This window comes from Pagrus major, chromosome 2 (genome assembly GCF_040436345.1).
Source record: "Pagrus major chromosome 2, Pma_NU_1.0".
NCBI lineage: Eukaryota > Metazoa > Chordata > Actinopteri > Spariformes > Sparidae > Pagrus > Pagrus major.
The window spans coordinates 25,406,917-25,424,497 of NC_133216.1; the positions used below are offsets into that span (position 1 = coordinate 25,406,917).

At 39.5% G+C, this 17,581-nt stretch overlaps 1 protein-coding gene across 1 annotated transcript; it reads right to left on the reverse strand.

The window, feature by feature from the left end:
* Positions 1-287: 287 nt before the first annotated feature.
* Positions 288-12,643, reverse strand: LOC141020217 (NLR family CARD domain-containing protein 3-like). The gene is made up of 9 exons (XM_073495296.1): positions 12,370-12,643; positions 10,322-10,447; positions 10,137-10,190; positions 6,305-8,060; positions 6,021-6,194; positions 5,130-5,303; positions 3,955-4,128; positions 1,176-1,222; positions 288-957 (listed from the first exon to the last, which is right to left on the reverse strand). The coding sequence occupies exons 1-9, from the start codon at positions 12,641-12,643 to the stop codon at positions 422-424; spliced, it is 3,315 nt and encodes a 1,104-aa protein (XP_073351397.1). The 3' UTR covers positions 288-421.
* Positions 12,644-17,581: the final 4,938 nt, after the last annotated feature.

Genomic DNA, 17,581 nt, shown 5'->3' on the forward strand with positions numbered 1-17,581 from the left:
AATGTTTATTATGACAGATGATGTACTCATATACACATATTTACAGATAATAACTCAAATAAGACAAATGAGAAACTTCAATGATGAATGACAAATCAACTAAATAAAACCTGTCTGAACAAAGATCATAATTATGATTATCTGTGTGGAGCCTGATTTTATTGTATATACAGGCTGATTGTTGTGAGAAAACAATCAGATCACAAAGTTCAGAAAACTGAAATCTGAACGTTCAAAACATATTTAAAGATATTTAAAACCACTGATGTGCAGCGCATTGACCAAGAAGAGACAACACAACTAAACCATTTCTGGTTAGTGCGATTTACAAAGAGTGTGTGTCTGAGTGCGATTTACAAAGAGTGTGTGTGTGAGTGTGTGTGTGTGCGTCTGTATGTGTGTGTGTGTGTGTGTGTCCCTCCTACAGAGACAATGAGGAATCATGAAACCTGAATCTAAACCCAGGATAAAGAGGTTGAGTGAATGTGGTGTTGAAGGTGTGGAGGTGGATCAGTGTGTCAGGGGAGACTCTGTAGAAGGACAGAGTGCCAGCAGGACAGTCCACATACACTGCTACTCTGTTAGAGACAGAGGAGGAGGAGGAGGAGGAGGAGCAGAGGTCTGTTTCTCTCTTATTGTGACAGACACAGTAACGACCATTTACAGAGCAGTTCAGACTCCAGGACTGATTATTCCATCCAAACAAACAGTCAACACTGTGTCCTTTCCTGCTGATTCCTCTGTAACTCACTGATATAAAAACATTTCCTCTCCACTCGACCTCCCAGTAACATCGACCAGTCAGATCATTTTTACACAGCAGCTGATAGTAGTCAAACCTCTCTGGATGATCAGGATATGGCTGCTCCTCTGACACATATATCACCTTCCTGTTGTTGTCAGACAGTTTGAGGCGTCTGTTTACTGTGTTTGTGTCCACTGTGAGTTCACAGACATCTGATGGAGAGAACAAGACACAATACAGCAGCAGTTTAACATCTAACACAGCTGATGGTGTATTTGTTGCTTTATTAACAGACTGACTGTTCACAATGACTCATCTTTTTGGATCTTCTTTCAAACTGACAGTTGAACGCAGATACACAAGCTTTAGATTTAAACTACTTTAACATGTGCTGCCTCGTTTTCATCAATCAAAGTGAACACACACTTACACTTCCTCAGACCAGGTTTCAGCCTCTGCTCTCCACAATGTTCCACCCTGGAGGAAGAAACAAAGTCAGAATGAACCTTCTTCGACTAAAGACAAGAAGTGAGACCGATTTAAAAGATTCTTCAGATTTGTGTGAGTCCAGAGAACACTTCCAAAGGAAATAAAAAAATCAGAAGCAGGCACTAATGGGTTAAGTTTCAGAAAATGATAAAAAAATTATGGTCCTAAAAAAGGGAGGCTGAAGAAATAGGACAGGAACAGGACAAACACAGAGTCAGCAGGGGAGCTCCTCTCAGCTGCTTTAAATACAGCAGACAGTGTCAACAAACCAGAAAATTGTAGTCATGATACATATAATGGCATGTAATGGCCATGATGATAATGATAACAACGACAAAAACAAAGCAATAATACAATAATTTCATATTATAATAATAGCAATCATGTTAATCATCATTGTCGTCATCTCATCGCCACCACCATCCTAATACCCAAAATAATAATAATGCTGAAATTAAATAACATGTCCGAAAAAGGAGTAGGAAGAAGTGTGAAACTTATTTACTCCTACATTAAATACCCATATCAATGTGCACCATGTGCATCCAGAGAGTAACCTACCAACTAGTAAACAAAGAAAACTTCAACAAATGAAATCCCCATCATTTTTTTTTCAGTGCAAAATTCCCCCCACTTCCCTTTCCGTTAATAGTTTTGGAAGTTTTTCCGGTAATAGATGATGTTTTGCCTTAAATATTACTTGTGCTGTTTGAAATGCCACTTGTTCTATGAATTTTAGTAGTTTTGACTGTAGGAATAGTGAGTTAGTATGATTCCGATATCCAGCTTTATGAATGTATCGTATTGCTCTCTTTTGAAGTATGAACAGTGAGTGTAACCTGCTTTTGTAGTTATTGCCCCAGATTTCAGCACAGTAGGTGAGATATAGAAGGACTAGGGAACAGCATAAAGTGCAAAGTCTTGCTCTGTTTAAGACTGCAGTGGTCTTTGAGACTTTTTGTTGTACGAGCTGGATGTGGGATTTCCAGTTAATTTTTTCATCTATTGTCACCCCAAGAAATGTAATTTCATTTACCCTTTCAATCACACTTTTATCTGTATATTATTCTTCCAGCTACCAAAATGCATTATTTTTGTTTTGTTCAAGTTTAATGATAATTTAATGATTCATTATTTATTTTTTTTCAGCACAACCTCACATGTGTGACAGTTATTTTTTCATTTTGAGACACTGCACATTGGACCTAAAATCACACAAAAAACAAATCCGAGTAGTGATTTTTTACTGTGAAAACCACAAACATGTTTAACGAACCGTTTTTGGTTGTAATATAAATTGTTGTTTGCTAAATTTGTACATAAGTTTTTGAAATTTACAAAGTTATATCCAACTATTTACATTAAAATGCAGACAATGCCTCAGGCTCTGCGTCTCCCTCAGCTCCTTCCAGCTCAAAGAAGAGCTGCACTGCCTGCTGCACATTCAGTAGTCGTCTCATTCTTTTGAGACACAGAACAAAAAAACGACTTCACTACACACTAACTATACACTCCAAACATGCTAAAAGTCACAAAACTCTCAAATCTCAAAACTCGCTATCGCTAGCTCCTCTGTATCGTTGTCTGTCTTTCGCCACCATCACTCTGACAACTTTCCCCTCTTCCTTAGCAACAAAATGCCATTTTTTGATTGGTTGATGTGGTGCATTTTTCTGACAATAGGAAAGGGAGTGTCAAGTTTTTTGCTTGCAAGCACTTTCTGCCTGTGAGTGAAGCCGTTTTTACCGTTTCTTCCTGCACCAAACGTGACGACAATATTCAGGAAAAAGCATGGCGTAAATTATTTATCATAATGTACTGCTGTAATAAACATTGAACTTAGATTCCTATCAATAAAATTGTCCTTCCATCCATCAGGAGTTATTTGATCAGGAATTTTGTCCGCTCAATCAGGTCCCACATTAACAAAGAATTAATTGAATTGTTTGACAACATCAGTCATGTTATAATTTTCTTTGTCATTCACATAAAAATATTTCGGATGAATGTCCTGTCTTGGTCCATTCTTTATCACCTCATTTAGTATGTTCCACAGTTCATTCAGTAGTTTACTATAATAATCTCTTCTGATGATCTGTTATTCTGTTATTCTGGTGGGTCTGGTGATTGTTGGATATAACTTCATGCTGTATATTGTAGTGATAAAATCGTTTCTCATTTTGTGATTATTAGGGTTAAGGAGATCAATGTTCCCCACAGATGAAACTCTTTTTATGACTTTTCTTTATAAACATTTCCTCCATCCAGTCTTTGAACAATTCAATACTGGATCCTGATGTCCTATATATACAGCTAATAAGTGCGCTTTTGTTTTTGTCCATTTCTATAGTTATGCACTCCAGTACATTATTAACAGTCATAGACATGTATTCCAACACCCTGAAGTTCAAATTGTTGTCCACATAGAAAGCTACTCCTCCCCCACCTTTGTTTTTTCGATCTACATGCATAAATTCATAGCCAGTTATTACTGATGGAGTTGAAGAAGTTATTGTCCGGGTCTATGTCTCAGGGTGGACAGGGACTCTCACGCAATTATGCTGCACATGCTGCTCACACAGCCAGTGTGTCCAGCCTGGTGCTGTCTTCACTGTTATCAGCAGTGCTGCTGGATCGGACTGTGAACCAACAGTCCTTAGCTTGTAAGTGTGACAGAGAAACAGCTTAACAGCGTGTGAGCTCTTGTTGTCTGTTCATACCTCAGAGTGTCCAGTCTCCAGTCTGGATCCTCGAGTCCAGCCGACAGCAGCTTCACCCCTAAGTCTCCTGGATGATTGTAGCTCAGGTCCAGCTCTCTCAGATGGGAGGGGTTGGATCTCAGAGCTGAGGCCAGAGAAGTACAGCCTTCCTCTGTGATCAGACAGCCTGACAGCCTGGACACACACATACATACACAATGATTTGTTTTGATCTTTTCGTCATTGTCTGTGTGAACTTTGAGTTAAATCTGCAGTGATCTATTCTGATCTATAACACAACTGACTTTAAAGACAGGATCCACATACCCAGATCTATCAGACTACTAATTCAATACAGCTCTCGGTTTCTAAGCTTACTACACAAGAACAAAATGCATTGCATGTAATGACCTGGTCCACGTCAGGCAGAAAATAATAATAATAATAATAAATAAGCTCTATTTTGAAGCATTTTTATAAGCACTCTGGCACAGTTTTTACATTCGAAGAAATTCTTAATCATTTTGGGAATATGTTTGGCCAAATGTCCTCCATCAGCCCACTGACTGTGGCTCACCTGCTCACCTTATTTACCATCAGCTAGCCTTGCTGAGCATATTCAAGTCAGGAACAGTTTTCACTGTTGCTGTGAGCTGAGTAAAGGTGAGATGGTGAGCCACAGTGACATGGCTGATGGACAACATAGGTAGATTTACATTTGGCCAATAATATTATTGTTTATTTACAATTAATTAAAATGTGCTGGAAATAAACAGAAAACAGACTTTAATCATCAGGAAACATCCTAATACAAATGGCATGAATTAAATCCATTGTCCTCAGATCATTATTATGTGTAACAAGTAAAAAAAATATCACTTTCAGATATTTTAAAAAATACTAATGTATTTTCCTGTAAAACCTCTGTGATTGAGCTCGTCTTCTTGCCTCTGTTTTGTTTACTGAATATACAAAAATTTGACATGACTCTCATCTTTTGTGACAGTTAACAGTCCTGAATACTCAGGCCAGGTGACACATATGGACACCCACAACAATTGTTTGGGTTCTTGGGTTGTGTTCTCGGTTGAAAAATCCAGAAATCCTATTCCTGATGGACCGGGACTTGAAATCATTGACTTGTATGTCAAGCAACATTTAAATGCTCATCTGTTAAACAGAAGCTAAACCCTGACCTGAGAGTCTCCAGTTTACAGTGTGGACTCTTCAGTCCAACAGACAGCTCCTTCACTCCTGAATCCTGCAGGTCGTTGTTACTCAGGTCCAGCTCTGTCAGATGAGAGGACTGGGAGCTGAGAACTGATGAGAACTCCTGACAGCATCCCTCTGTGAGGCCGGTGTCATTTAACCTTATAAAAAGAGAAAACAAAAATATTTTCAGTTTCAGTTTAGCAAATTTGTTCAGTGTCAGTGAACAGGACAGATTTTCTATCCAAATCAAGTTTAAAACACTATAATAACCCCAAAAAATTAACTTGACCTTGAATCCACTTTTTTAATTAATAGTTACAGTAGTGCTTTACATTTGACCCAAAAAAGTTTGGTTTGCTTACAATTACAGATGGTAGAAAAGATGCTTCAGCTTGCACTGCTCAAATGTGAGAGGTTACTGGCCAGTGTAGATGTAAAACAACAGTTAACTGCAATAGGTAGCTACAGTTCTGTGAATTCTCTGTGGCCATTAGATTTTTCTTCATTAAAATGGCTGAAATACATCAGTTTACACACAATGATCAGACAGCGGTGGTGTGTGTTCAGAGATTAGAATACCTATTTTGAATTTGTGAAGGGGATGTGTTCACGCTTAGGTTGTTCTTTAGCATGTGAACAATTTTATAAAAACAAATGTGTATGTTTCATGCAAATGTTGGATTTGTTGGAAATTTGATGGGAAATGCACATGATCGCCCCTGGATGTGAGACATTTAAAGGGAAACTGTTGTATGTTCACTGTAACATTTACTACATGAAAGAAAAGAGAATCACTCCCACTTTAAGTGTCCCACTATGTTTATTACTTGCATCATAAATCACCACAAACACACCATGCATCTGGATGTTCTTACCGAAGTCTCTGAAGTTTGCAGTTAGCACTTCTAAGACCATCAGAGATCAGCTTCACTCCAGAGTCCTGCAGTCTATTCATGCTCAGGTCTAACTCCTCCAGACCAGGAGACTTCAAGCTGAGAACTGATGAAATATGCTTCCCACATCTATCTGTGAGGTTACAGTTACTTAGCCTAAAGTGAAAAACAAAATGACAGTCAACATTATGCAAACATTCTCTCCTATACCTAAACACAACTAGGGAGTTTTAGAGCAGTTGGGTATCTTAAGGTCGAACACTTACAAAGCTGTCTTTGATACTTTGAGCACAGGCAGCAGCCTCTCCAGAACTTCATCTGATCTGGAGTATTTTTTCAGGTCGAAGACATCCAGGTCTTCATTGGAACCGAGCAGCAGAAATGCCATAGCTGACCAATGTGCAGGTGAGATTTCATCAACATCTCCTGAGTTCTGGTACTGTTGGACTTGCTCTAGCAGAGACTGGTCACCCAACTCATTTAAACAGTGGAACAGATTGATAACTTTGTTATCGTGGGACAGATTCTTGATCTCCTGGTGGATGTAGCTAATTGTCTTCCGGTTTCTCCCTGGACGTATTCTTTTAAATTTAAATTCTCTCTGAAGAAGCTCCTGATTCTTTTCCTCTGAAAGACCGAGCAGGAAGCGCAGGAACAAGTCCCATTGTCCATAATCGTCAACCAAAGCCATATCCACTGCGCTCTTATGGAGGGACGAAAGGTTACTTTTCTCTGAAAACAATCTCCACCAACTTTTCTTGGTGTGAAGCAGATTATTTCTGCAATCTATGAAGGTTTCTAATACATACAGAGCTGCAAGAAACTCCTGAACAGTTAAATGTATGAAAGAGTACATTGATTGTTTGTGAAGACCAGCTTCTTTTCTTATGAGCTGTGTACAAACTCCTGAATAAACAGCAGCTTCTGTCAGATCAATCTGACTTTTCAAGTCGTCTTCATAGAATACTATGTTGCCCTTCTGCAGCTGTTCAAATGCCAGCTTTCCCAATTTCATGATCACATCTTTGTCTGTTTCATCCTTTTGATAATCCTTCTCATGTTTCCATTTTGTCTGGATGATCAGGAAGTGTGTGTACATTTCACTCAGAGTCTTCGGAAACTCACCTTTGGGAGTTTCTGTGAGGAGACTCAGGAGCACAGTGGCTGAAATCCAACAGAAGAGTGGAATGTGGCACATGATGTACAGACTTCTTAAAAGTTTTGACTGAAGATGATTGAGGATCTTCTGAGCCATACCCTTGTCATCGACTTTCTTCTGAAAGTACTCCTCCTTTTGCTCATCATTAAAGCCTTGAACCTCGGTCACCCTGTTGATAAACTTGGAGGGAATCTTAGTGGCTGCGGCTGGTCTACTTGTGATCCAGACTGAGGCTTTGTGGAGCAGTTTCCCTTGGATTAAGTTGGTTAGTAGGCAGTCTAATGTTGTAATGTGTGTAATACTGCGGCATGTCTCATTTTTCTCAAAGTCCAGAGGCAATCTGCTTTCATCCAGACCGTCAAAGATGAACAGAATATTTGAATTGTTGTAGTCTGACATTTCTAAATCCTCCACTTCTTTAAAATAGTGACCTATTAACTCTTTAAGACTCCAACACTTATCTTTTATTAAATTCAACTCTCTGAATGTGAATGGAAATATGAACTGAGTAGTCTGGTTGGCTTTTCCAGTCGCCCAGTCGTGAGTGAATTTCTGCACAGCAACAGTTTTTCCAATCCCAGCGTTTCCCTTGGTCAGAACCCTCTGGGGAGGATTTTCTTTGTTTGATAACGGTTTAAAAATGTCAGTGAGGTCGATTTTCTTCTGTTCACTTGAACTCCTTTTACATTCTAATTCAACAACTTCGTGTTTAACCTCCCCACTGCCTCCCTCTGTGATGTAAAGCTCTGTATAGATCTTGAGTAACAGAGTTGATGATCCATCTTCCTTTGTTCCTTGAAACAGAATCCTAGTTTGAGATTCAAGGTAAGATTTTAGATCAGCTTGGCACTTTTGGATGTTTCCTGAAAGATAAATGAGATCATAGTTACATGAATAACATTTTTTTTTTTTCGTAGTCTTCCATGTTAGCAAATACCACAGATGTTTCTCCTTTCAAGGTGCCACGACAAGGCAGAAAAGGAGGGGGACTTCTATTTTGTCTAGATGATTTTGCATTAGCTGCAGTTGGCACCAACAGCAACCAGGTGGCACATGTGAGCAATCCAACCTACAGTGAACAGGCCAGAGGCTTTTGTTTTTCTCTCCTCCCTCTGGAACCAGACGCTGTTTTACCACCTCACTGTCTCAGTCCATATCGACTGTTCTCCATTTAATAGTATTTCCTATTTATGAATCGCAATGCACCCTCTGTTTTATAGGTTAACAAGTCATCTAGTTTTTGTCTAGTTTATTTTAATAATCCCAATATTACCTTTGATTTTGGACGCCCCCTCTAGGGCCACGGGGTAGAAAAAAAAACTGGATGTGAAAATCTGCACAAATGGATATGTAAACTGTGCTCTCGGATTCACAATCTGTACACACTATATACATACAACCTGAAATACGGACAGCGCCGCACTGCCATTATTGATCACATTGTGGTCAAACTGGGTATAAAGTAAAATCCTGTTGTTGGGACCGACCACATGGTTCTGACATCAGAGCGGCCTGCATTTAGACCAAAGCTTAAATGCGGCCTCCTTGCATTAGCAAAGCCCGGTAGACAAAGGAAAGGTCACCGACCCTAATATCCAGTAGGTGGCACCTGCTCTCACAGTCCCCCCAGGTTTGAAAACTCCCATCTCCCATTGTCTGAGAGCGCACCTGAAGTTCAGGCTGATTCGAGCCTCTCCACTCTGTGGAGCTAAAGTGTTAGCTTAACCGCCGCTTCGAGCGATAGCTCTTTGTACTCTCTCTCTCTCTCTCTCTCTCTTCTCTCTCTCTCTCTCTCTCTCTTAACTAACCCACATGTACTGTTCTTTTAATTCTAAATATTTTACAAATATTTACATTTAAAGTGAACCCTTCTTTGAGACTGTTATTGGTCTGGTTATTGGACGCTGATTCCAGGGTGGTGCCCTGTTTTAACGATTTGATTATTATTTTTTATTTAATTTTGATCAATTTAATTTCAACAATTACTATCAATAATTATTCATTTCTAATAACCACACCTGCCCTACAATCAATCTCAACACTGTAACTGTAACGCAGAAGCAAACAGGTTGTATGAAAGGAGAAACATCCGTATATATGTGTGCAGATGTGTGCTAAACTTTCGGACAAACTCAAACAGATTCAACTTAAGACTTAAAGGGACAGTTAACCCCGAATCAAAAATAATATTTATTCCTCTGACCTGTCATGTTTGTTATACATCTAGATTGTTTTAGTGTGTGTTGCCGAGATATTGGCTTTAGAGATGACTGCTGTCTTTCCAGAAATCATGACCCAGTTACTCAAAATAATCCACAAACCTTGTTGTGAGCAGTTTCATGTAAGAACTATGTGCATATGTGCATCTACTCATGGTTTTAGCTAAGTAAGCTAACTTAGCTAGCTATCATTAAAAATTTAGCGTGGTCAATGCCATTACTGCTTACATTCTGTGCTGTCACGAACACGAGCCTATCGTCCAAGAGCAGAGACAAGCTTCAGCGTGATGAGCACCATGAGCCATGATACAGCCTAGTTCCCTTATATTCCAGAGGGCAGACATCGCTATATTGCCAATAATCAGCATTTCACACCAAAACATTCTTGATGGATACATAACACTAAAGGACATCATGCTCTAAGGCTGGCAGACTAGCAAGACTCAGTTTAGCATCTATTCAGAAACCAAAAAATCGCATAAAGTACAAAACGGGCAGATGACAGGGAAGAAAAGCTGATGGCCAATAACTCTGCAGGATGGTAAAGTCACATTTGCAGCTTTAAATGTGTTGTCTCCATAATATACTGTGTGTTCATAATTTCTGAATCTAGTCATGTTTTAATAGTAGAAGTATGGTGAACTTTATCATTTGGCTGTGAAAAACCTGTTTAATATACAGGTATGTTGTATGTTTTTATGTGTTTAAACAGTCGAATACCTTTGGTTTTGGTAGAAACATCCGTGGTCTCATCTGTTCTGTTGGGAGGTTGGACTGAAACAGAAACATACAACATCTTTTGAAAAATGCTAAATATTTAAAGGCATTTTGGTGGTTACATTTCAAGCACAAGTACAAGTATAAAAGGCATTAACTTGACTTATTAATTCAGGGGGAACATTTACCTGCTGTGGAATTATTGGTGATATTGGTGATAATGTCTCTTCCAGTGTTGACACCAGTCAAATGAGGTGTGTTGATGACACTTCCAGTCTGTGCTGTGACTGTTGTGCTTCCCACTTGAGTTTCAGCTGTTAGAAAATAGACAAAATAATTCAACTCACTTTCCTTTTGTCGATGTCTGAACTATGTTAAGGGGGTCCAGAGATTCTACTTTGTTAGAGCAGATCGACCTGAAAGATTAAGAACAAATAAAGTCTGGTAAAGCCGCTGGGTAAGGCCTGTTGTTGAACCTCAGATTCAGGCAGAATGATGCAGATTCCATTCTGGTCATGTCACAGTGGACATTATATGGTACATACAAGCAACAGACATTTTTCAGCTTTTGTCCTTCATGAGAGAATAAAACAGTACGGTAGATTTGGTCCTGCTTCAGGCGACTTTGTAAAAAAAAGCAGGCTAATGGAAATGCTACATTATTTTGAAAATCATAAATAAATAGCTATGCTAGTAGCTTGGTTGCTCCCCAACACTGACTGTAATTCATCTTAAGATGATGATGAAAACTACATGACGCCTTCCAATATGATGCAATCCAATACTAAGACATAACAATGGTGAGGAAATGTCACCTTACTAAAAACAACCTGAACACTACAGCCTCAAAAGATTAAAGGAAGTTTGTACTGTATGTGACGTACACTGGACTGTGAAGTGTGTCTGCTGGGTTCAGACCTGCGGAGGAGGTACATGTTTGTCCAGTTGAAAAGGGAAAACTCAAACCACAGAGAGGAAGTATGTCTTCTTTCACTTCTGAAAACATACAAGACTCGCTTGGTTGTGATTGGCCAGTGAACCCAGTCCTGAAAAATGTATGCATCATGCCCTCATGCCCTGAGAGGGCGAGTAAAGAGACTGGGCCGAACAGATGAAGAGACATCTTATCAAAAGAATCAATATTCCTGCACACACCAGGATAAGTTTGACACTATTTTATTAACAGTTACATTAAAAACAAGAAGAAGCAAACTACGTGTTTCGCATGTAGCTTCATCAGATTTGCTCCGATCAGACCATGAATCTGATTAGATCTGGAATATTGATTTTGGGATCTGCTGTGATTTGCCCTGTACTGGCTGCACCCAGAAGGGAAGCACTGCTGTGCATGGGGTATCTTCCATTTTTAAAGAGACATCTTATGTCGACATGTTAAACCTTTGACATGAAAGCTTATCATTCAAAGGAGAGCTGACCATGAAGTTAGCAGTACGACTACCAGGACCTGAACCTGAGAACTGAGGGAGAAGTTTCTAGGAGTTTTTATATGTCACATTATTTACTTGTTTGTATGTATTTGTATTCATGCATTTTTTTTCACAAGCTCACATTAGGTGATACAGACACACAAACTGCAGAATCATTTCTGAACATCTTTCCACAAACTGTTTGTTTCAGAGCGTTTTTTTGTGACACTTTCATCAGAGCAACACTTGTTAGACGGACAGACACAAGTTAGTCTGTTGGTTGGTTCCACCAAAAACTAAACGTTGTCTTTCAGGGCTTCCATACATACCAGAGAATACAGCAGCTTTACCTTCACTCTGAGGGGAAGAAGGTCTTCTGTCCTCTGAAGTCTCTCCAACATCACCAACATTCACTGACACTGAGAGAGAGGTGAAGAGAGAGATAATGGCTGGGTTGCACCAACAAGGATTCATTTAATCTAAGATTAGCTCTAATCTGAATTTAGTAAAACTAGGTTTAAAATGAGTTAATCCAGATTTTAAATTAGGCAGAGCTCTGTTTCGCCATTAAAATGAATCTCTGCTCAGTTAAACAATGTTTATTTATGTAAACCATCAAACCTCCATCCTCTCCAATAACAATTACTGACAGCTTCAACCTTTTCTCCTAATTATGAAATCAGACTTTGTTTTTCTTTGCTGAAAACAATGAGCTTCTGTACTGAGAGGCCTGTCCCTTTACAAGTATTGTGTCGTCAACTCACTCTCTTCTTCTGAAAATGATAATAAGATTAAAAAATGTGACTGACCTTCTGGTCCTGAGCTGTTGGCTGACAGACTCTGCACCAGGTCATTCCTCTTTATCTTCTCTAAAATCTTCTTGGTCACCTTCAGAGCTCCATCAAGTGTAAAGGTGTTCACCATCAGATCTACTGTGTCCCGTCTTTCTGCACTCTCCAGCTTGGACTGTCTGATGGGTCGGTAGCCTTCCAGGATGTCAGGCTGCTTCAGATACCATTTGAAATCCTTGAATTCGTCAACTTTTAGATCCTCCAGAGTGTTGAAAATGTCCTCTGGAGTCATCTTGGCTCCCTGCTAAAGACAGGCAGTGTTATCACCTGAAGGAAAACCAGCCAGGCTTCCAGCAGTTTGGAAACATCAGGGAAGACCGGTCTTAACTCTTGAGAAGCTGCTGCATTTATTATCTGACACACTGCGACCTGTACTGACAACATACAGAAACTGCTAACCTTTTTATTCTCTGCTCTGCTCACAGTCATCGTCTCTTTTCTGACACTCTCTCTCTTTTATGACCACACTCTGCCTACGCACAGCGAGCGCATGTTGATGATTACAACACAGTAACAAGCTTTGTTTGAGAAAAGACTGCTGATAAAAAAATATTCTACATCAGAGATCAGACGACGAGACAACCCTGGTTGTACGGACTGATCAATCAGTGGTCTGCAGTGTTAACTCCACCTTTTAGTATCAGATCAGTGTGCAAGCTATATCAACAGGACAGTAACGTGCATGGCTTACTTCTTGCCTAAAATGTCTTCAGACAATTCTTCAGAAATTTCACTGACCTATTTTCCTAATATAAGAGAAAGTTTCCAAACGAGACACCATGTTGGTCTGGTTTTAAATATACATGGCTCACGAGTGGCATTCGTCCAATCAGGTGCAGCCAGTGAGTGTTTGTGTGGTTGTCGGAAGGTATAGCTTGTTTTGGTCAAGTGTGCAAAGCTGGGAAGCGCCCTGTGCTCTTGTGTCAAATGACGCCCCTGTGGACACAAAGACTGAACATAATCGTGAGTTTGCAGCCTGAACAAATATATAGTCTACTAATGTTTACAACATCGCTCTTTTTTAATAAATTTTTTTATTAAGGACAGAAAGTACACAGCCAATACAGAAATACAAGTGTTACCCTACTGTTTTTTTTTTTTCTTTTTCCATCTTTTAACATATCAGGAACAATGAACATTGCCTCCGCATTAAAAGAAAATAGAGGTAAATAACATGTCTAAACAAACATGTTAAACATTTTCCAAAATAAGACAATAAAATGTCATGTTGACACAGTCTGGTTGCAATTAAAGAATTAAAGTACACTCTGCTAAAGAAAGGGAAAAGATAAATAAAATAAACAAGAGTAACAAAAATAAATACAAATCTAATCAAATGAGATAAATGAATTAGTGGCAGAATAAAATAAAGATGAATAAATGAGGGTGGGGGGGGGGGGGGGGGGGGGTAATACATTTTGTCTGTCAATATCCATGATTTTAGTGAAGCGTTCATCTACCCTGGCCTTACGGGTTTTGTTGCGATGAGCAGAATAAGAAATAATCTGACCACGCAGATACACTTTAAGCGATTCCCATAATAGTGAGTAAGACCGAATAGTTTTTGTTAGTAGTTATAAACTCATCAATTGAGGACTCAATAAAGGCATTGAATGCATCGTCAGACAGTAGCAGAGTACTAAACTTCCAGGGTGAGAAATAATAAGGTTGGCTTGAGAGTCTAATATTAAGGCTAAGAGGAACATGATCAGAAATAATAATTGAATGATATTCGGAGGATGTCAATTTGGGGACCTGGGAACCATCGACAAAAAATCAATGCGGGAGTAAGATTGGTGCACATGAGAATAAAAATAATATACCCTAACTTGGGGATTATAAAATCTCCGAGGGTCCACAAACCCATTCTGGAGCATAAAATCCGAAATCGATTTGGACATGGAAGACTGGGTGAGAGTGCGGGGATTAGAATGGTCCAAGGTTGGGTTCATCACACAGTTCAGATCCCCAGGAAGAATTAAGAAATGGGTGTCCAAGGAAGGAAGGGTGCCAAATAGTCTATTTATAAAATCTGGGTTGTCAAAATTTGGAGCAGAACTGTTTACTAATAAAACGGGATTATGGCATAAATGGCCTGCTACAATCAATTATCTGCCGTTCCTATCAGCTATAATTTTAGTGGTGGTAAAATGAACCCTTTTATTAACCAAAATAGCTACCCCTCTAGCTTTAGAGTGGCTCAGGCTTGTAACAAAATAGGGCGTTCACACACACAAAAGTTCAAAATCAAAGTGATTTATTTAACTTATAATATATTTAAGCAAAAGAGTGAAGATGGGAATGCAGTCAGTAGTGTAGGCATGTCTGAAGGTTAGTGTATGTGTGAGTGTAAGCCATGGTATGAGGTAGAGGCTGCCCAGCAAGAGAGCACAATCTGGGTGAGTTGCTCTTTTATGTGTTTGGCTCCTCCCTTCCTCAGGTGCAAGCCGTTTGTCTGGCGACCCACCATGACTCCTACATAGCAACACAGGAAACTAGGAGGGCCGTCACAATGTGTTCTGCTAAACTTGACTTTCTTTCATTGTGACATTGTAATATTAATAAAATCACAATCAACTGATCAAACTTTGATAAGCACATGATTTTGGCTTGGTCTCTCTTGTTGAAACTAAACTTCTCTCCACAAACATATTACATTTAGAATAATGAGGTCGTTCTCTAAAAAAATACATCTTTATTTTTAAAACCTGCTTCAAAAATAATATCATTCTTGTTGGTGGACTAAGAGACTGGAATATCAGGCTGCACAACTCTTCAGATTATTGGAGAAAACATGTCAAATTCCCAGAACAATGAAAGAATAAGCAGTTGTTTTTAATGTAATTCTTCTGGATCAGAACCCTGCTGAGAAGTATTAACCCTCCCATGGCCGCAGACTCACACTGTCAGTTTGTCTCATACTGCTGTGGATGCTTTGTGCTTTTCAGCAGAGCGTCTGGATGATAACAGAAACATTAGAGCTTCAATTCTTCATGTGATTCCATGTTTGAATGGTACAACAGAGAATCTGGTCCCTGCGTCTCAACTAGTTTCTTATCAATAAAGAGAGAAGTTGTGTCTAAATGAATTCACTGTTTCTGCACAACTAAATCTTTCCTGAGGAGATACACAGGACGCATATTTGCACCGGTTGATCCTGTCGACCAACAAGCTCGACACCTCTCACACATTTCAACAGTTTTTACTGCGATGATTGTGTCAAACTAATGAAGACACAAACAGTCTGATAACACAAGTCTTTACAGGAGAAAAGACACAAATCACACATGAAAAAGTGACATTAAAAACGCACATTTACCTTTTTGTCTGGAGGCAGAAATTATGTGCGTCACACCGAGACAGGAAGTTTAAGTTAGAGACGGAGAGAGAAGTGTGTGTGTGTGTGTGTGTGTGTGTGTGTGTGGTCACAAGACGAATGTCAAGACACGTTTTAAGGTCAGGTGTGAACTGACAGGCTTGAAGCTGTTCACTAATGATCAGATCACTGAGGACGGAGGGTAAAACCAAACAGTCTGTCTCTCAGGACGCACCTGTCTGTCTGCGTCCCTGATATCCCTTTAACAAATATTTATTGAAGTATTTCCAAAAACCCCTTTTTATAAACTCTGGCCTCTTTAAACTTCCTCTGCACGCCCCTGCTCATGAGCAGAGGAAGTCATGTGACGGAGGAGGTCAGCGTGGAGCCACCACAGTTTAACACCAGAGGCAGCTGCTCACTTGTTCACCTGTTTCCTGTCAACAGTCAACCTCATATACATATATAACATGACCACCATCATTCACTAACCTTATTGTAACCATGACGATAAAGCTCTTCTAAACTTAACAGAGTCATGTGAACCCAAAACCCAGAATGATCTCTGAGCTTTACCAGGTTTTTTTCGTGGTGTCACGTCAGAAGGCAGTTTTATTTCTGCAGTGGTCGTGGTCTGCAATGTCGTCTTCCTGAGCTTGTTTGTCAAACCACTTTGTAAAGGTGATATATAAGTAAAGTTGATCATATTCTTATTATTAAAGAAAGAATCACAGTGTTTGGACAGTTGATTTCTTTTTGTCACATTAAAGCTGAGCAGACTCTGTTCAAATACTTCTGACTGCACAAAGAAATTCACCTGGACTACAGCTGTTATTAAAACAAACTGTACTGAGATCAATCTGTAAAATACTGAGAAGAAATTATTATCGGATGTCAATTGGCTCCTTTAAGCAGATATTACCAATCAAAAGAAACAGAAACAACAGAGACAGAAACAAGCTGCTGACACGCAGCTGGAGGATCTGAAATCTCTTCTGATTTAACTTCAGTGTAACTCAGAAGCTCCAACAGGTCAGACTGAGATGAAGCTGCAGTGCTGTAGATTTAAAATGTCTCGGCTGTAGGAGATACACTAATAATAAACACAATTTATCAATCACTGGGATTAATAAAACACTCGTTAATGGGGCACCACCTCCGATGTTTTATCTATTTGAATAATCCGGAGGTAATTAATCAAATTCGACTAAACAAGGTTAACTTGTATCAATTCTAATCAATTTCAGAACAATTTATTCAATCTCAAAAATGAAGAAGTGAGATTCTACACATATCCATCGGTTCTCCACATTAAAACAAACCTGCACAGACAACGACGTACGGTTAAATTTGTTTATTTACTAAATAAATCAAGGTGAATAAATGAAAGGATGATTCAAACAAACAATAATGATAACATAAAATGTAGAGGCTAAATGATCATGGTAATGAATGGATGGAGATGAGCGGATGGTAAAGTCACGAGTCTGGGAAGCATTCAAAGATTACTATAGTAATTTTGACACTAACGAGACCTAACCGGATTTCTTATTAATTAAAGATTACTATGAATCAAAAGAAAAGAGACACCACCAACTCAAGAACATGCGTGTGACTCCAGCAGTGTGCGTGGGTGTTTAGCCTACTTTGCCTGAAGACTGGGAGATGTTCACCACTTTGGACCTCTCCGGAGCTGATAGCTTGACCTCGGCTTGAGGTGTCGGTCCAGGAGAAGGAGCTGAGTCGCGGATCGTCTGCGGCTTGAAGATGCCGCTCGAGCCGGATGGATGTCGCAGCTCGTCCGGTCTCCCAGTGGGTTTCTCTCGTCCAGGTGTCGGAGGGAGAGCGCAGTCT